This window comes from Oryctolagus cuniculus, chromosome 3 (genome assembly GCF_964237555.1).
Source record: "Oryctolagus cuniculus chromosome 3, mOryCun1.1, whole genome shotgun sequence".
NCBI classification, from domain to species: Eukaryota; Metazoa; Chordata; class Mammalia; order Lagomorpha; family Leporidae; genus Oryctolagus; species Oryctolagus cuniculus.
In genome coordinates this window covers 89,771,620-89,792,200 of record NC_091434.1, presented here as the reverse complement: position 1 = coordinate 89,792,200, position 20,581 = coordinate 89,771,620, and the positions used below count along the sequence as shown (strand labels likewise).

General features: G+C 47.5%; 1 protein-coding gene across 4 annotated transcripts in view; it reads right to left on the bottom strand.

The window, feature by feature from the left end:
• CACNB4 (calcium voltage-gated channel auxiliary subunit beta 4) overlaps positions 1–7,783 on the bottom strand; it is a 287,912-nt gene extending 280,129 nt beyond the window's left edge. For 3 of the 4 annotated variants that reach the window (XM_051848622.2, XM_051848629.2, XM_051848628.2), the window contains exons 1-2: positions 7,575–7,783; positions 6,932–7,015 (exon numbers count right to left, since the gene is read on the bottom strand). In XM_051848622.2, coding sequence (XP_051704582.1) covers positions 6,932–7,015; positions 7,575–7,637 — 147 coding nt within the window. In that variant the 5' untranslated portion in view covers positions 7,638–7,783. Of the gene's footprint in view, positions 1–6,931; positions 7,016–7,248; positions 7,392–7,574 lie in introns of those variants that run through there. The other variant, XM_051848623.2, reaches the window with a different exon arrangement.
• Positions 7,784–20,581: the final 12,798 nt, after the last annotated feature.

Sequence of the window (20,581 nt, the reverse complement as noted above, 5' to 3'; positions counted from 1 at the left end):
GCTTCTAACTGGGCTGGGCCAACAGCAGTGACTGGCAAAAGCCTGCAGGCTGGGAGGAAGGGAGAAGCCAGGCTGTGCCTCTCCATTCTGTCTACTTCCAGCGGCTCCTTTGATGGAGGCGGTCTCCTCTGTGTCTCCTGTGCCCACCACATGGGATCCCTGTGGTCCAGCTGCTGCCAGGTGACTCCAGTCACTTCTCCTCCCTTTGTCTTTCTAGGCCAGAGGTACAGGGGCTTCCTGCTGTTGCTAATTTATGGGTGTAGCTTCTAAGCTGGGGGTGGGAACCTGTTTTCTGCCAAGGGTCATTTGCATATTTATAACATCATTTGCAGGCCATACAAAATTACCAACATAAAAATTAGCCTGCTATAGATTTATTGAATTTCAAGTCCTGCCTGTGGCTGTCTTGGCAGGGCCAGACGGAATGATTTCATGGGCCTCACGTGTCCCTCGGGCCGGATGTTCCCCATTCCTGTCTAAGCTCTCCCATCACCTGTTTAACTGTATCTCTACATTCAAGTCCCTTGGTTACAAAAGCTCAAGTAGCTGTGTGAGACTGGCTAGACTCTGGCTGCCACAATGACCAGTTAAGTGAGTAAATAAACAAGCAAATAATTATCCTATAAGAATTCTGAATCATACAAACAAAACTCCTATCCATGATAACTGGGGGAAAAAAAATAAAAAAGGACCTTGGTCTCCAGATTCTCCAATACGGATGCTCTGGTCTTTAGGGCAACCACATAGATTAAGAACGCTTCCAGGATCTCAGAGGAGTCAGTTCCATATGAGCTTTCAAGCACCTACATCAGTGAGAGTCTGTATGTCTGTCTTGATTATTCAGAGCTGGGGTGTGTTGTGATGGAAAACCATGGATTCTGAGTCAGGGCCCCCTGTGTCAGTTTTAGCACCGTCTATTGATGGCAACCTTTACAAGACCTGGGCCTGTGTTTTATCCATCTGCAAATGTCAGACTGAAGCATTTTCTTTCTGCAATCTCCTCCTTTTCTGAAATTCTATGACTCTAAGTTTCTAGGTAAATTTTGCATAAATACATGCATATGATTATTCTTAGAGGTATGCATAAAGCATACACCTTCTGTTGGTGAATTCGTTTTGCATCAGAGAAATATATCTAGAACCAGTGCTCAAATTATTAGCCAAAGAATTTGTCTGCCAGCTTGTTTCACTATAGCATCAACTTAGAATCTGGATGTTTTAGATCTCTAAATGCGCTGTGCGACTGTTGAAGTATTATAACGATAACCTGGTTAGCATACCTTAAAAAACACAAGGCTCTTTGCTCTAACATTGGTGATTCCAAAGGTGCTGCAACCACACCTTGCACGCCTCACATTCTTGTATGTTATGACATTTTATGTCTTATTCTCTCCCTTATTTTTTCCCCTTGAATGCATTTCAAGTGAACGTCTTTAAGACATTTCCATATCACTACATGCAAGTCTACTTCATTTTTTTCTTTAATGGCTGAATAGTAATCTATATAACCCATTATCTGACAATTTGCTGATCACTGAGTACATCCTGCTTCTACTTTCTGTGCTTAATATGTTGTTTGCAGGGAAGTTTTAGGAGGTAATTTGTATTAGATTTAGGGAACGTCTTGTTCTTTTATTAATAAGCATTTATTTATTTATTTGAAAGGCAGAGTTACAGAAAAAGAGGGAAGGACAGAGAGAGACAGAGATCTTCCATACCCTGCTTCACTCCCCAAATGGCTGCAAGAATGGGGCTGGGCCAGGCCAAAGCCCAGAGCCTGGACTCCACTGGGTCTGCCACGTGGCTGTCAGGGGCCCACTCGGGCCATCATGGCTGCTTTCCCAGGCACATTAGCAGGGAGCTGGATCAGAAGCAGAGCAGTCACAACTTGGGATGCCAGGATCGCAGGTAAGCTGTACCACAATGCCAACTCCTCCACTTCTTCTCAATATACGAACATTTAAATTTTATCAAGGGCCCAATGTGATGCCAGCATCCCGTATCACAGTGCCACTTTGAGTCCTGGCAGCTCTACTTCTGATCCAGCTTCTAATAATGCACCTGGGAAAGCAACAGATGTTAGCCCAAGTACTTGGGCCCCTGTCACCCATGTGAGAGATCATGTGGGAGACTGAGATGGAGTTCCTGGCCCCTGGCCCAGAGCTAGCTGCTGCAGCTGTTTGTATCAGTGAATCAACAGCTGGAAGATATCTTCCCCCTACCTCATCACTCTTTCAAATAAATAATAAATACACGTTTATGAAAAATGAAATTTATCAGGGCCAACACTGTGGTGTAGAAGGTTAAGCCACCGCCTGCGATGCCCATATGCTCCAGTTGCAATCCAGCTCCCTGCTAATGCACCTGGGAAGGCAGCAGAGGATGGCTGAAGTGCTTAGGCCCCTGCATCCATGTGGGAGACCTGGATGAAGCTCCTGGCTCCTGGCGTCAGCCTGGCCCAGCCCTGGCTGTTGTGGCCATTTGAGGAGTGAACCAGAGAATGGAAGATCTCTCTCTCTCACTCTCTCTCTCTCCCCCTCTCTTTGCCTCTCCTCTCTCTCTCTATGTTTGCCTTTCAACTAAATAAATAGATCTTTAAAAAACATTTATGTGTAACTGCTACCAAAAGACTCTATTAAAAATAAAATTTATAAAGTACTTTTTTGCATCTATTGAAATGAATATATATTTTGTTTATTATATAACGTGAGTAATCTTTAAATTGTTCAATTTGTAATATTATTTGAACACTGAGTGTGACTTACAATTTTGTTTGTCACATGCTCTTCTGTAATGTGGGCTTTCACATCTCATCCAAAAATAACCTATTGTCTTCTCCCTTGAAACTACCAGGCTTGTACACCTGCTGTGACTTAGAGATTGCAAGAGAAGTGATGTCACATGGTCTTACAAGCTTGGCCTCAGGAGAGCTGCAGCCTGAGCCCTTGCTTCTTGGGATGCTCCTTCTTGGAAAGCAGCCACCATATTATCAGGAAGCTCAAGCAACTCTGCTGAGAGGCCCTGGAGGAGGAAAGCTGAGCCTGCTGCCAAGACCTGTAGCTGAGTTCTTAGCAGCCAGCTTCACCTGGCAACCACATACGTGAGGCTATTTAGACCTTCCAGCCACCCAGTGCCCAGAAAGCAGCACTCGAAGCAGGAAGACTGCCTGACAATCACATGGAAATAAAAATCATTGCTTTAAGCCACCAGTTCTTGGGTGGAGGTTTATTTTACATGGTGATTTCTCCCTATTAATTAATATGTTTCATTTTGGAGCACAACTTCATGCCTAAAATATATCACATTAGTCCTACATCCATTCTCCTTCCTTCACTCCGATGAATATGTATCAAACATACACTGTGCCACATGCTGAGGGTACCAAGATCAAAGGCAGACATGTCCCTGCCTCATGAAACTCATAATCTCAATGAGAAGACAAATAGCAACAGAGAAATCAAAGTAAAGTTAAGATATAATAGTGGGAGTGCTAATGAAAACTGGCACAAGGCACTCTGGAAGTCCCCGGCTGAGGAACTGATTATCCGCAAGGTTAGACAAGGCAGTGAAGACTAAACTCTTAGATCTCAAGGATGACTGAAAGTTAATCAGACAAAGGGGAGAACAAGAGCCCTTCCCTGGGAGAGCTCAGCATGTGCAAAGGGCCTGTGATACAAAAGGGGATGGTTGTTCAAGCTCTGCATCCGGAGCTGGCATCATGGCTCAACACCAGCCTGGAAGCAGGCAGGCCCCAGGCCTTGAAAGACTTTGCAGTCCTTGTGACGGAAGACTTAGCAACAAGAGGTGCTCAGATTCATTCCGCTCCAACCAGGATTTCTCCTCAAAGCCCACTGGGAAGAGGACTAACTTGGAGTACCCTACCATACAAACTGTAATTGCAAGGACACCATGGTTGTTTGGATACTCAGTGTACTCGGTCACTTTGCTCACTTTGCGTTACTATTCACTGCGATATTTACACACATCTAGACTCTAAAATCTGAGTACAGGGGCTGCATCTCATTTATTCATTTGTTTCTCCCCCTCCTGCACCTCCAAATAACTCAACATAGTGCTGGGCACATAGCAAATCCCTGAACACAGAATCCATTCACAAATAACCTGTCAGAAGGGGTCTCCTGGGAGAGAACTCTACAGCCCCCTGATGGAAAGCCGTTCCAGGGACAGCAACACTCGGGGGGAAGCCTTGCTCTAAAGCTCCATTCCTTTCTAACATCAGCCAACCACTGAATTTCATCCTCAGTGAAGAACAAGAACACTCCAGCACATTTCCAAAGAATGCGTTGGAGTACACTTTGAAGATCATTTCTGGGTCACCCCTTGCTCGCTCCCTTTTCAGTAACAAAATATTAATCTTCTCACCTTTCCTCAAAGAAGCCATTTAGTGGCTCCTTGGATTCACTCCAAAACCTCCATCCTTCTTAAACCATGAAGGCCGGCAATCCAGCAGACGAGGAGACAAGGTCAAAGACGCCGGAGGGACCTTGTGCACAACTCTCTATCTCAGTCTGCTCATTCAGGGACAACTCAAACACTGAAACTTTCCTATCGGCTCAAAAGACAAAGATTATTTTACTGAATGAGTTTGCCACTGCCTTCTGCCCTTCACCTCCGTTCAGGCTTCCACATCTAACAACAATTCATTTGCTATTTTATTTATTTATTTATTTTTTTAGTGAAAGCTTTTCCTCCAGGTTATCTGTAAGCGACACAATAAAAGAAATGAGAAGTGTTGTTTTCATCGCTTTCCCCACGTGCAAAGTCCCCATGTGCAAAGTCATCACACAAGACTGTGAAATATCACCAACAAATTCCACCACTGCAATATCTCAAGATTTTAAAAGTCGGTAAGGCACTGGTCATCCGTTCCACAAATAATGAACCTCTATGAACATAAACAGCTGTGGTGCTTCTTTTCTTTGGCATTTAAGGGAAAATGGCTTGGTTTTATCCCAAAGATACTGTTACATTCCATTTGCAATCATTTTTCATCTCATCAAAGGACTAGAAATCGCTCAGTTATTTTTACTGTAGCCATTACAACAGTCTGTATGATGCCATCTATATAAGACCACGTGGAGGAAAAATGATCACCAAAATTAGGCATTACTGTGTGTGTCAAAAAGAAAGAAGATTGTGTACATGATACAGTGACTTCTTGAATTTAGATTGGACCATTTTATCAAGCCAATGAATCCCAGTTCCAGAAAGCTTTATGAAATATATTCTAAAAGTCAACAGTGGCTCCAATTATACCCAAAATTATTTAGCATGTAATGATTTTTACATTTTTAAGCCAGCACACAGCAGCACATTTTACAAAAACATATTATCTGATTCACTTACTGGCATAAACTGAGGACAGAAGGAAAGATCAAAAGAATACTGTTTTGTTTGTGTTTGGAAGAGCAAAGTATAAGTGCAGAGATAGTGTGGGCTAACTCAAAAGTTCTGGTCAAACAGTTCATGGAATGCAGAGCCATATAATAGTATTTCCAAGAATTTACAATAATAAAGTGCTCCCCAAAATAGGCACCTACACCACAAGACCTCCAACAGTGTAATTCACAAATGTTTAAAATATGAACGTTGTCTTTGCCTTACCAAGTACACAAGCTAGCATTGCAAAGGGAATGGAACCCACTTTGAGAATGAATGCAGAATCCAAAGGTATTTCTCTTAACCATGCACATGCTCTGTGCTCACTGAATTAAATAGCAGTGACAATTCCTGATCCTGCAGCAGGTGAAATTCTGCATAATAAATACAATCCAAACCCGCTTGAAACAGACCCTTCAGGAGAGGTCTGCGCCCAGTTGTGGGTCTAAAGCCCATTCAGTGGCCATGATCTGTTTCAACTGATGATAACCATCACTTCACAAACACACCGCAGCGATCACAGGTTGAAACCATTACGCAAGGATCTGACTGACCTACAGGGGAAGGAAGTTCTCAAGGTCACCCCAGCAGACCAAGGCAGAACCTGAGAGGGAAGCTTCTTGGTGAGCTAACTACAGTCTTCCCAGGCCACCCCAAATGCCAACACCCCAGCGGTTTCCGTTCCAAAGAGAGATCAAGGTGACTCACTTTTGCATGATCTCCAGCACCCAGCGCTAGGGGTGGTTTCACGTACAGTAAGGAAATTCAGGACCGCTTTCCTGTGTCAAGGTGAAAGGCACATCAGCCTCAGCCTTCGTGGCCGTGCCGGCCACAAACAACACTGCTTGGAACCACGCCGAAAAAAAAATAAATAAAACGCCTAATACAAACCGCGCAGACCCCGGCTACTGAGTGCCGGCGTTGGCTTACTTGCATTTATTTAACCAGGTCCGACCGCTTTCCCCTAAATAAGCGAATCAAAGAAGAGGTCCCAAAGTGAGACCGAACTTTCTGCTCCAAGCGTTGTTCCTTTGACTAGAGCTCGAAGATCTCTCCCAATATCTAGACAGAGTGTTCAAAATAGTAAAGGCAGAAGAAACCCTTAACTCTCACTCCGGCGCAAGCCAGGTCCCCTGCACCCAGGGGGGTCCGGTGACTCCAAGCGAGTTTCTCCCAGTCCGGAAGGTGCAAGCAGCAACATTCCCAGCTCTCAAGTTCGGGGTGCCTGACCAACATCCCTGTCCCTGCCGACCCGAAGCCGTACAAACTTCCCGGGGTGGTGCAGAGACGCCTGGACCCAAAGACTGCGGGGATACCGGGCCTGGGAGAGAGAGACGCGGTCCGAGAAGGCGAGCGCGGGGACGAGGACGCCAGGATCCGGAGACTTAGGAGCCCGGGCTACTGGGAGACAGACGCAGCCCGAAGCGGCGCGCGCGATCAGGGACCGGACCTGCAGCTGCCGCCGCACGTGGGGGCCGTGCTGGGTGCCAGGACCCCCGGCGCCGCTCGCCCGCCCGCGCCCGCAGCCTACCTGTCTGAGAATGAAGCTGGTCGAAGTGGTGCTGCCATCGGATCTTTTCAACCTGCTCCTCCGGGTCGTGGTGCCTCGGGCCACCTGGACTCGATACACGGGGCCAGAGAGAAGCCGGTGAGCACCGCAGCGTGGAGCGGGGTGACCACCCTGGCCAGAGTCCGCCTTGGGACCAGCTCCCTGGGATCCCCCAGAGCCCGCACCCAAGTCCCCAAGTCTCCTCCGAGGCTCCCGAACACAGCCCCCACCCCCACCCACCCACTGCAAGCCTGGACGGCTGAAAAGATTCCCGAGGAGAGCAGCCCGCGAGCACCCACCACATCCATCAACAAAGACTCTCGGGGTGCGGGGTCCGAGTCCCCGGCATCCGCTGGGGGAGGCTATGGGCTCCGGAGCCGGAGCGCAAAGACCTGGACTACGATGAGGAGGAGGAGGAGGAGGAGGAGGAGAAGGAGGAGGAGGAGAGGGAGGAGGAGGAAAGGGAGGAGGAGCGGGAGGAGGAGGAGCGGGAGAGGAAAGGGACGCGGAGAACGGATGGGGAGCCGGGCAGCCGACTCCCGGGACTCGGGGGCCCAGCCAACCTGGCACAAAGGCGGGGCGCTCTTGGGCGGCGAGGAGGCGGAGGCGGAGGAGGGGGCGGTACCTGCGAGGTGGGGGAATGCGGCCCGTCCACGGTCCCGTTCTTGGCGTAGGAGGAGGAGGACATGGCTCAGAGCCGCCGCATGGCCAGCCCGTGCGCGGTGGGCGGAGGGCGCGCGGGCCCCGCAGGCTGGGCTGCGACCGGAGGGGGAGGGCGGCAGGACTTCCCCACCCGGCTCCCTGGCCCCGCGCCGGCTCCCGGGCTCCCCGCCCGCACTTCGGAGAGCGTGGCACCTTAAAGGGGCCGAGACGCTGCCCCCGCGCCGGCTTCGGGGTCCCGGGGAGGGGGCTTCTTGGGATCTCGCCTCCCCGAGCCGATCGGGAGCAGCTCTCTCCCACCTAGCGGGCGCTTTACATCAGAGCTTCCCAGAGGAGGCAGGGAGGGGAAAATCTGGGATGGGGGTGGGAAGATTAAAATAGTCTGCACAGTTTAAAATGAAACAAAGGTGGCACGGTTCATGAATCAGGACTTGGGGAGGGAGGCTGGTGCAGTGTGGCGGGGAGTGGGAAAGACCGAGTGGGGGTGTGTGTGTGTGCGCGCGCGCCGCCCTGGAATTTTAAAAGGGCAAAAGCCAGCCTTCCTTACTCGACTTCACTCAACCGCTCGCTGTGGTAAGACGTGGGATGAGGGGGCTGCTTCCTGTTCGTGTTTTTGTGTTGTTTGGGTAACTCCAGCCTCAGAGCCACGAGACACACGCGCGCGCCCGCACACTCACACACGCGTGCGCACACACACATTCAGCCTGGGCGAGAGACCCTGCTGGCCAGTCTTTGGCAAGATGCAGCCCCTCACAGGAGACCGGCAGGTCCTAAGGAGTTTTGAAGGTCAAGTTAGACCTGCTAAGGAGCAAGAGTTGGCCACGTGCCTCCCATTTCTCCGTGGCTGGCAGTTAGCAAGGGAGGGAGGTCATCCTGGCCACCATCCCCAACCTTTGCCTTGCTGCCGCGGCCTGCCTTCCGCAAACATATTCGGAGGTGAATCTGAAATCACACGAAAAGCCAAGGATTGTGGCGAAGAGGGATTTGAAGTCATAAGAAGAGTAAGGAAAAATATATGCAAATTCAAAAATAGTTACTGCACCGAATCCATCATTAAAATATACAAGGTCTCTCAAATCACTAGGTCAGCCATCCTGCCTTGTATTCTAATATTGTATTGATTAATTTATTTACAGAAATAAATGCCATGTTTAAGACTTACTTGGCCTTGAGGTCCTGGTTCTTTCTTACCATCCACCTGATACTTTCTTTCCACTCCTACCCCCCTTGATTTATGCCAAGGTTGTGTGTGTGTGTGTGTGTGCTTAACTAGTCTCTGCCTCTAGGCTCCCTACTACACACACACACACACACACACACTTCCAATTAGACACTATAGGAAAATGCATATTCCCAAAATCTGTTTTGCTCAAGTCACTTATCTAAAACATAGCCCCAAATCTGTGGTCCAACCACCAAGCGTCCCTGCATTTCTGATTATCACCACATTTCACCAACTTGATTGCTCCACACCTACCTTCCAGCAAGCAGGCAGTTTTGCTGATTACCACCCAGACCTACCAAATACAGTCCCATACAGCAACTCTGCCTTGGAATGCCTCCTTGGAACACACCCCCTCCCCAGCCTGCAAGTGCTGCTGTCCCCTGCCCTGCCTCCAAACCCTGCCTCAGGTCACTGTTCCTCCACAGAACCCCCCCTGACCACTCCAGTCCTGGAGAGCTCTTGTGCGCTTGCAAAACTGGAGCATTTATTCTCTGGGGACTTAGCATAGGTTGCCTTGGTTTATTCTCTTTTTGTGAAAATCTCCAAGTTTCCAAAACTGATGTTTCACTTGTTATCTCCTATTCCTGGAGACACTCCCTGAAGTTTACAGGGAGGTGGTATGTCCAACAATGCAGAATTCCCTGCTGTAGTGACCATCAGCCCAATCTGGTTTTAGTTCTGAGCCTTTTTTTTTTTTTTTTTTTGACAGATAGAGTTAGACAGTGAGAGAGAGAGAGAGAAAGGTCTTCCTTCCGTTGGTTCACCCCCCAGATGGCCGCCATAGCCAGAGCTGAGCTGATCTGAAGCCAGGAGCCAGGTGCTTCTTCCTGGTCTCCCATGCGGGCACAAGGGCCCAAGCACCTGGGCCATCCTCCACTGCCCTCCCAGGCCACAGCAGAGAGCTGGACTGGAAGAGGAGCAATCGGGACTAGAACCTGGCACCCATATGGGATGCCAGCGCCGCAGGCGGAGGATTAACCAAGTAAGCCACAGTGCCAGCCCCAGTTCTGAGCCATTTTCATAGTGACATTTCATATATATATATGTGATATATATATGATGAATATACATATATATATGATGAATTGTGATGTGGCCACTAGAACTTGAATATTCTGCATTTCAACTGCCCACAGGCTCACTGACAGAGTTATCAAAACACAGTCTACAGTGGATCAACAGTGCAAAGAGCTCTGTACAGCTGATCACAGCAAACTGAAAATGATTCACACACACACACACACACACACACACACACACAACCACTGAAATCTCTGGACATGGTCCTGAGGGTACAAACCAATAAAGAAAAATCTATCCAGGGAAGTAACTGGGGTATGCATGTTGCACAGTGGTTCAGCTGCTGTTTGGGATGCCTGTATCCCCTATGACATTCTATATCTGCTGCAGATTCCAGCTTCCTGCTAATGCACACCCTGGGGAGGCAGCACACATGATGGTACAAGTAGCTGTGCTCCTGCCACCCAGGTGAGACACCCAGATGGAGTTCAGGGTTCCCAGCTTTGGACTGGTCCAGACCTTGCTATTGTGAGCATTTATGGTGTAAATCAGCAGATGAGAGATATCTCTCTGCCTTTCAAAAAAAAAAGAGAGAGAGAGAGAGAGAGAGAGTCTGGTATTTGAACTAAGACCTGCTCCCTGCCTATGAAACCGAGCCCCCACCATCCAGTTGCTTGGATGCAGTACTAGATCCTATCAGTTCCCAGTCTCCGGGTCTCCAAGCCTCCCTCCCTTAGCTGAAAGTTTCTTTGCCCTGCTTTTATGACTGCACATCATCCACGTACTGAAATTAACTCTCTGAAGTGAGGCAGTGGTATAGGGGTCGCTAGTCATGGGACTCATGAGGTTATTTATTTCCTTTGGAGATGATGTTAAGCGTTGTCTCCAGGGGGTTCCTTTCCAGGAACTCCAGGCCCTGGGCAGAAAAGTAACCACCACCTGCACGTAGCCCCAGACTGAATGGAGCCCACTCTGCTATCAGCAGAATTCCCCCAGAGAACACAGCCTTGCCATGAGCACCACTAACCAACACCTAGACAGTGCTGCACACACACCTCTCAGTCCCGACTGCAGTCTATCCCTAAGCCTCTGGGGACCTTGGGGATTACGTGTTAGTTGCCTGGCTTCTTCCTCTGTGCTTTGCAATAAGTACCTTATTTTTTTTTAACACCACTTCAGTGTCAGTGTGGGGAGCAACTCGGACTAGACTAAGTTACTGGAATTAAGACTTATTCTATGCATCTGCTCTCCCACAATATGGTGCTGGGAGAGGAGGAAACAGCTTCTACACAGCTGCCTCCAGTTCAACCAATAAACTGTAGGACCTGCTCCTGATTGGAGGAGAGCAGCGTACTCGGCGTGTGGGTAGCAGAGTTGGGATTGGTGGAAGAGGACTATAAAGGAGGAGAGAGACAACATGCACCAGGAACATCTAAGAGGAACACCTGTGCAGCCCCCGAGAGAGCCGGCCGGCGGTGTGCCGCTCCCCCGCGGAAGTGGGGAATGTGGCAGGGGGAACCGCCCTTCCACGGAGGTGGAAGGGATGGTAGCCAACCCGGGAAGAACCAGCAGCAAACCCGGGGAGGGCCGAGCAGACGAAAGAACAGCGCAGGGTCCTGTGTCGTTCCTCCACGAAGAGGGGGAGCGACAGTCAGTAATTGCTTGCTGCATGTCAGGCAATTGGGCTCAGTTGTGGGGGTTCTATAGCAATTCCTTCAATGTTTCTGGGGGTGTTTTATATCATGTTTCCAGCTCTGGTGCAGCCAAGAACACGAGCCCTCTTCTCAAACCCTAGTTGCAATTACCTGCAAGGGAGGGACAGGATGTTGACATTTATCATCCTGTTCCCAGCTACTTATTACTGAGGTTAAGTTCTGAGCAACTATGGCAGAGAGAAGAGAGCTAGCTTCTTCTGCCCAGCCCCCACTCCTGGGATAAATGAGAGCAATGGGGCATTGACTATCTAGCTCCTGGCGCTCAGAGACTAAACCAGAAGCCCTGAGATTACTGCTCCTCCCTACCAAGCAGTCAGCTCTTAAAGTGGTGATGTCCTGGGACTGGCATTGTGGCTCAGTGGGTTAAGCTGCCACCTGCGATGCCAGCATCCATATGAGTACTGTTTCAAGTCCCAGCTGTTCCACTTCCAATCCAGCTCCTGACTAATGCACCTGGGAAAGCAGCAGCAGATGGCTCAGGTACTTGGGTCCCTGACACCCACGTGGGAGACCCTGATGAATCTCCTGGCTCTTGGCTTAGGCCTGGCCCAGCCCCTGCCATTGTGGCCATTTGGAGGAGTGAACCAGTGGATGGAAGAATCTCTCTCTCTCTTCCTCTATATATAATTCTATCAAATAAATAGATAAATTAAAAAAAAAAGTGGTGATGTCGGGCCGGCACTATGGCACAGCAGGTTAAAGCCCTGCTTGCAGCACCAGCATCCCCTATGGGCACTGGTTTGAGTCCTGGCTGCTCCTCTTCCAATCCAGATCGCTGTTAATGTGCTTGGAAAAGCAGTAGAAAGATGGCTCAAGTACTGGGCCCCTGTACCCACATGGGAGACCCAGAAGTTCTTGGCTCCTGGCTTTGGATCAGCTCAACTCTGGCCATTGCAGCCATCTGGGGGTGAATCAGCGGATGGAAGAGCTTTCTCTCTCTCTGCCTCTGCCTCTGACTCTGTGTAACTCTGCCTTTCAAATAATAAAATAAATCTTAAAAATAAAAAATAAAGTGGTGATGTCAGCATTATGCTTCCCATAAGCACCAGAGTGGAAAGAAATAGAATCCTTACCTCAGACACACAATATACAGAAATTAACTCAAAATAGATCAAAGACTTAAATAACTAAAAAATACAAAACTATTAGAAAAACAAGATTAAATATTTATGATGTTGTATTTAGCAATATTTAGATATGACACCAAAACACAAGCAACAAAAGACAAAATGCTTTTCACTTCATCAAAATTTAAAACTTGCCCACATGTGGCACAGTGCTTGTTTGGGTCCCTGCTGCTCCACTTCAGATCCAGCCCCCTGCTAATGCACCTGGGAAAGCAGCAGAAGTTGGCCCAAGTGCTTAGGCCCCTGCTACCTCCGTGGTAAATGGAGTTTGTGACTCCTGGCTTCAGCCCAGCCCCAGCCATTGTAGCAACAGAGGAGTGAACAACTTTCTCTCTCTCTCTCCTGTTCTCTGTCATTTGCCTTTCAAATAAATAAATCTTTAAAAAATGTTTTAAAGCTTTTGTGTTGCAGAGGTCACTATCAACAATCTGAGAGGCCAACCCACAGAATGGGAGGAAATATTTGCAAATCATAAATCTGACAATGGACTTCAATCTAGAATATATAAATAACCCTTAGAACTCTGTAAAAAATAAATAACTCAGTTTTTTAAATGGACACAGGATCACCAAGAAAGATAGACCCACGGCTACCTGGCACATGAAAAGATGGCCAACATCATTAGTCAGCAAGAAAATGCAAATCAAAACCAAGAAGGGGCCACATACGGTTTGAATGCCTGTCCCCTCCAAATTGAAGTGGAAATTGAACTGCACTGTGCCAGTACGAAGAGGAGGCACCTTTGGGAGGTGACCAGGCCTGCACGAGTCTTCAGTCTCATGGTTGGGAGTCGGGGGCAACTTTGGAGCCCCTCTTGCTCTGCCTCCCTCCTTCTGCCTCCCCTGTGTGACGATGGAGAAAGCAGGCCCTTGTGCCAGCACCTTTGTCTGGAACTTCTCAGCCTGTACCACTGGGAGAAAATCAGTTTCTGTTCATTTAAATCACCTAGTCTCACATATCCTGTTACAGCAGTACAGAATGATCTGGGACAGCCACCTTACAACCTCTAGAAAAAAATGTATAATTAAGAAGTCAGATAATAGCAAGTACGAGCAAGGATGTGCAGAAACTGGAATCATAATGTACTGCTGAAAGGAGTATAAAAGCGCAGACTTTAAAAAAAAATTTTTTTTTTTTGACAGGCAGAGTTAAACAGTGAGAGAGAGAGAGACAGAGAGAAAGGTCTTCCTTTTCCACTGGTTCACCCCCCAAGTGGCTGCTGCAGCCTGCGCGCTGCGTCGATCCGAAGCCAGGAGAGCCAGGTGCTTCTCCTGGTCTCCCATGCAGGTGCAGGGCCCAAGGACCAGGGCCATCCTCCACTGCACTCCCGGGCCGCAGCAGAGAGCTGGACCAGAAGAGGAGCAACCGGGACAGAATCCAGCGCCCGGACCGGGACTAGAACCCAGTGTGCAGGCGCCGCAGCCGGAGGATTAGCCTATTGAGCCACGGCGCCGGCCAAAAGTGCAGACATTTTGAAACAGCGTGTGATAGTTACTCAAATGAATAAACCAGATGGCCTCATAACGCCACTCCTAGGTATATACCCAAAGTAAATCAAAGTTGCTATCCACACAAAAATGTTTATAAGAATGTTCATAAAGCAGTATTCATAATAATCAAAATGGGCATAACCCAAGTATCTACCAATTGATGACTCAATAAGCAAAATATAGTATATCCATACAAGAGATTATTATTCATTCACACAAAGGAATGAAGTACTGATACATGCTACAACTTGGACAGACTTTAAAAATGTGAGTATGATCCCATTTATCTAAAGTGTTCAGAATAGGCAAATCTATAGAGACAGAAAATAGATTAGTGCTTGTGAGGGCTGGGGTAGCTAAAGTGTATAGGACTTCTTTCTGAGATGAATAAAATGTTATAAAAATGAATTTAGTGGTGATTGCACACATCTGTGCAACGGATTGAATACTTGAAATGGGAACTGTTTGGTACGTGAATTATATGCTAATAAAGCTTTTTTTTAAAGATTGATTTTTTTATTTGAAAGAAGAGTAACAGAGAGAGGGAGAGACAGAGAGAGAGAGATCTTCTATCTGTGGGTTCACTCCCCAAATGGCTGCAATAGCCAGGACTGAACCAGACCAAAGCCAGGAACCTGGAACTTCATCCAGGTCTGCACATGTGTAGCGGGGGCCCAAGCATGTGGGCCATCTTCTGCTGCTTCCCCAGGCACATTAGCAGGGAGCAGGATCGGGAGTGGAGGGGCTGCGACTTGAACTGGCGCTAATTTGGGATGCTAGCATTGTGGGCGTGGCTAACCTGCTGCACCACAATGCCAGCCCATTATTATTTTTATAAATCTTCAGATTTTTTAAATTAACTCAAAATAGCCATAGATAGAAGAGTAAATACAAACATTATAAAATTTCTAGGAGAAAACAGTAGAAAGTTTTACAACTCTTGAGTTTGATGGTTAGGTTTTATTTATTTATCTTTAAGATTTATTTATTTATTTGAAAGGCAGTTACTGAGAGGCAGAGAGAGAGAGAGAGAGAGAGAGAGAGAGAGAGAGGTCTTCCACCCACCAGTTCACTCCCCAATTGGCTGCAATGGCCAGAGCTGCGCCGATCCGAAGCCAGGAGCTTCTTCTGGGTCTCCCACATGGGTGCAGGGGTCCAAGGACTTGGGCCATCTTCTACTGCTTTCCCAGGCCATAGCAGAGAGCTGGATGGGAAGTGGAGCAGCAGACTTGAACAGTGCCCATATGGGATGCCGGCACTGCAGTCAGCAGCTTTACCTGCTATGCCACAACGCCGGCCCTGGTGGTTTTAGATATAACCACCACCTAAAGTGTGATCCAAGAAAGCAAAAAACTGGTATGTTGGACTTAGTCAAAATGAAAAATAGAGTGGGGGCCAGTGCTGTGGCACAGTGGGTGAAGCCACCGCCTGCAGTGCTGGCATCCCATATGGGTGCAAGTTTGGGTCCTGGCTGCTCCACTTCCTATCCAGCTCTCTGCTATGACCTGGAAAAGCAATAGAAGATGGCCCAAGTCTGTCGCTCCCCCTCTTCGTGGAGGAACGACACAGGACCCTGCGCTGTTCTTTTGTCTGCTCGGCCCTCCCCGGGTTTGCTGCTGGTTCTTCCCGGGTTGGCTACCATCCCTTCCACCTCCGTGGAAGGGCGGTTCCCCCTGCCACTTTCCCCACTTCCGCGGGGGAGCGGCACACCGCCGGCCGGCTCTCTCAGGGGCTGCACAGGTGTTCCTCTTAGATGTTCCTGGTGCATGTTGTCTCTCTCCTCCTTTATAGTCCTCTTCCACCAATCCCAACTCTGCTACCCACACGCCGAGTACACTGCTCTCCTCCAATCAGGAGCAGGTCCCACAGTTTATTGGTTGAACTGGAGGCAGCTGTGTAGAAGCTGTTTCCTCCTCTCCCAGCGCCATATTGTTGGAGAGCAGATGCATAGAATAAGTCTTAATTCCAGTAACTTAGTCTAGTCCAGAGTTGCTCCCCACACAAGTCCAGGTCCTTGGGTCCCTGAACCCGTGTGGGAAACCCAGAGCAGGCTCCTGGCTCCTGGCTTCGGATCAGCGCAGCTCCAGTGACCACGTAAACCAGAAAATGGAAGACCTCTCTCTCTCTCTCTCTCTCTCTCTCTCTCTCTGCCTCTGCCTCTCTATAACTCTGCCTTTCAAATAAATAAATCTTAAAACAAACAAACAAACCTACAATGGACATTTGGCTCAGCAGCCACGTCTCTACTTGGGACACCCACATCCCCTGCTGGAGTGTCTTGTTCTTGTTCAAATTCCAGCTCCTCCATTTCCAATGTAGCTTCCTGCTAATGTGCTCCTTGGGAAGGAGCAAATAATGGCTCAAGTCTCTGGGTTCCTGCCACCCACATGGGAGATCAGTAGAGTGTTCTGGACTCGTGACTTTGGTCCTAGCCCTAGCTTATTGTGGGTATTTGGGGAGTAAATAGTAGATATAAGATCTATGTCTCTGTCTCCCTGACTTTTAAATAAAATAAAAATGAAAAACTTTTAAAAATTATAAACTTCTGCTTAGTGACTCTGTTAAGAGAATGGAAAGGCATGCCACATACTAGGAGTAAATATTTCTAAGACACTATCTTAAAAAGAACTTATAAATAAGATACACAGATAATGCTTAATACTCAGGAACAATCTAATCAAAAAACAGACAAAAGATTTGAACAGACACAGACACATGACCAAAGACAGATACAGATAGCAAATAAGCATGTCAAAGTTGCTTATCATTTAGGTTTAGGGACGTGCAAATCAAAACAATGCAGTATTAGTACACACCTATTACAACAAGAACTCTCCTTCACTGCTGATGGAAATAGTAAGTGGCAGTTTCCTTTTTCGGATTTATTTACTTATTTGAAAGGCAGAGTTACAGGGCGGGGGAAGGGAGTTGTGGGAGAGTGGGGAGAAAGAATCTTCCACCCACTGTTTTACTCCCCAAATGGCTGCAACTTCCAGGGCTGGGCCAGGCTGAAGCGAGAGGCCTGGAACTCCATGCTGGTCTCCCATGTGGATGCAGGAGCCCATGCACTTGGGCCATGGCTCACTGCCTCCCCAGGCACATTAGCAGGGAGCTGGATTTGAAGTGGGGCAGTGTAAACTTTATTCCTTGTCTTGGAGAATTTATTTTCTCTAGCTCTAAATAACTTTTCCAGAATTACCCCTCCTTCCCCAATAAAAAATTTGTTAAAAGCCATGGACTTCCAGGATATTAAAATTATTATACATTTAAATAAAATTTGATAAAATTTAAATAAATTTTCTATAAATTTTAATAAATTTAAAATAAATTTTTAAGTTTTGCAGCTTAGTGGGTTAAGCCTCCGCCCTCAGCACTGGCATTCCATATGGGTACCGGTTCAAGTCCCAACTGTTCCACTTCCTATCTAGTTCCCTGCTGGATAGGCCTGGGAAAACAGCAGAAGATGGCCCAAATGCTTGAGCCCCTGCACTCATTGTGAGCTGGATGAAGCTCCTGGCTCCTGGCTTTGGCCTTGCTCAGCCTCAGCCACTATGGCCATTTCAGGAGGAATCAGTGGATGGAAGCTCTCTCTAACTCTGCCTTTCGAATAAATAAAATAAATTTTTAAAAAATTGTTTTTAGAAATTGGATAAAGATGTTTGCTTTCCTAACCCTAAAAAAACTTACATGCTGTGAAGCCAGGGAAAACACTACTCTCTGGGTACACTTTTGAAGCCTACAAACGATTCTGATGATAATGGAAAAAAATGCAAAAATCTGTTATGTATAATCACACTGAAAATGAATCACACCTACACATCTTTTAAATGGTGAATTATACTGAAATGCTACTTACTAGCTAATTCACATTTAACTCAATCTTTAAAAAAGTACACTTATTTATTTATTTGAAAGTGTTAAGAGAGAGAGGGAGAGACAGATCTTCCATCAGCTGGTTCACTTCCCAGATGAGCACAACAGCCAGCACTTGGCCAGGCTGAAGCCAGGAGCCACGAGCTTCTAGGTCTCCCTCGTGGGTGGCAGGGACCCAAGTGCTTGAGCCATCCTCCAGTGCTTCTCCCAGGACTTCAGCAAGGAGGTGGATCAGAAGTGGAGCAGCAGGGTCATGAACCAGTGCGCATACGGGATGCTGGCACTGCAGGTGGTTACTTAACCCACCATGCAACAATGCCAGCCTCCTCAAATTTTTTATTCTATATATCTTTTACCAGGCATATTTGCCATTTTTGCTATGGTAACAAACAACTCTAAACTCTCAGTGGATTCCACCACCGTGTAGCCTGTGGTTCTGGTCTGACTCCCTGCCTTCCCGTTGCCAGGCCCAGGCTGCAGCAGCAGTTCCAGGCTGGGACACAGTGGCTCTGCAGAGGGCGGAAGTGAGAGCTACTGAGGTGCAAGAGGCCCCTGAAGCCCCTGTGCAGATGCTGGACACCTGTTCCACCTGCTCATACCCCTTTGGCCTACACATGGCCTTCACCAACCCCAAAATAACTGAGTGGGGACAGAATACTCCAGGAGTTCAGGGCACAGGCAGGTATGCACAGGTCTCTCACAAGGGAGATTTAAAAGCTGCGAACATTACACTCTTCTACATCCAGGGTAATTTGCTTCAACTACTCTTACAGCAATCTGATCACCTCTCTCCTTCATCCTCATTCTGCCATTTGGAGGACTTGTCATAAATTGTGAAAGTTCTTTCTATAACTCTCCAAAGAAACATCCTTCTAAAAGTTCAGATTAAAGTGTTAAATGGCTTAATTCCAAATATTAAAATTCTAATTTTCTTATTTTTTCTGTGAAATAGTTGTGCCATGTGTCAAAAAACAACAAAGTACACTGTGCCCCTTCTACAATCCCTGGGTTTACAGTGCAGAAGAAAGAAGAATATAGTTTTGGGAACCATACAAAAGCATTTTTTAAAAAGATTTATTTATTTATTTATTTGAAAGGCAGAGTTAGAAAGAGGCAGAGGCAGAGTGAGAGAGGTCTTCTATTGCCTGGTTCACTCCCCAAATGGGTGCAACCGCCAGAGCTAGGCCAATCTGAAGGCAGGAAAGCCTGGAGCTTCTTCTGGGTTTCCCATGTGGGTGCAGGGCCCAAGCACTTGGGCCATTCTCCACTGCCTTCCCGCGCCACAGCAGAGAGCTGGATGAGCAGTGGAGAGTGGAGCAGCCAGGACTCGAACCAGTGCCCATATGGGATGCCAGCACTGTAGGTTGAGGCCTTACCCACTACACCACAGTGCCCCCTCCAAAAAGCATTTTTTGCTGAACACTGAAGACACTAATGTATTTTTAGAAATGAAACAATTAGAGCTCATTGGCCTTTCTGACCCACACACTGAATCCTAGGCCCTGGTCTATTAAAATGCCATTATTCCTTCAGTTCTAATGACAACTTGGATTTTAAGATGTATCATTGATAAAGCAGCTTTACAGGAATAAAATGAAATCCTGATGTACACATTCATCCACTGTAAAGTGCATCTGATTTCAGAAATGTTAAAGTAGAAAGACGGTGGCCAGCGCTGTGGTATAGCAGGTAAAGCCACCGCCTGCAACGCTGGCATCCCATATACGTGCTGGTTTGCATCCCTGATGTTCCACTTCCTCCTATCTAGCTCCCTGCTAATGGCCTGGGAACACACTGGAGGATAGCCCAAGTGCGCGGGTCCCTGTCATCCACATGGGAGACCCAAATGAAGCTCCTGGCTCCTGGCTTCAGCCTGGCCCAGTTATGGCCATTGCGCCATCTGGGGGAGTGCGCCAGTGAATGGAAGATCACTGTCTCCCTCTCTCTGTAACTCTTTCAAATAAATAATTAAATCTCTAACATAGAAAGATGATAAATTATATGGCTAAGAAAGGCAAAAGAAAACTCTTGTTTATTGAATGCCAGGCACTGTGAGGTGTTGTGCAGCTATCTGCTAAATCCATTTTCATTATTCAGTCCACACACACTCTATGTGCCTGTGAAAACAGTCGTCTGGGATATCATCCATGTCTGAGAAAGGATATTCGCATGTGTCTAGGCACGGTCACTTTGGTAAAGTGAGGACAAGCACTCAGCATCAGACACAGTCTGGTTTACAATCCTGGCTTTGCCACTTAACTAGCTGCATGACCTAGTGAAATTTACTTAACCTCACTACCTGCTTCCAAAGTCAGGAGCCCAGAACTCCATCTGCGCCTCCCATCTGGGAGACAGGAACTCAAGTACTTGGGTCATCTTCTACTGATTTCCCAGGTGTATTAGCAGGAAGGTGGATAGGAGCATAGGCAGGACACAAAACAGCACTCCTATATGGGTTGCCAACATCACAAGTGCAGCTTAACCCACCACACTATGATGCTGGCCTCCAAAGCATAATGTCT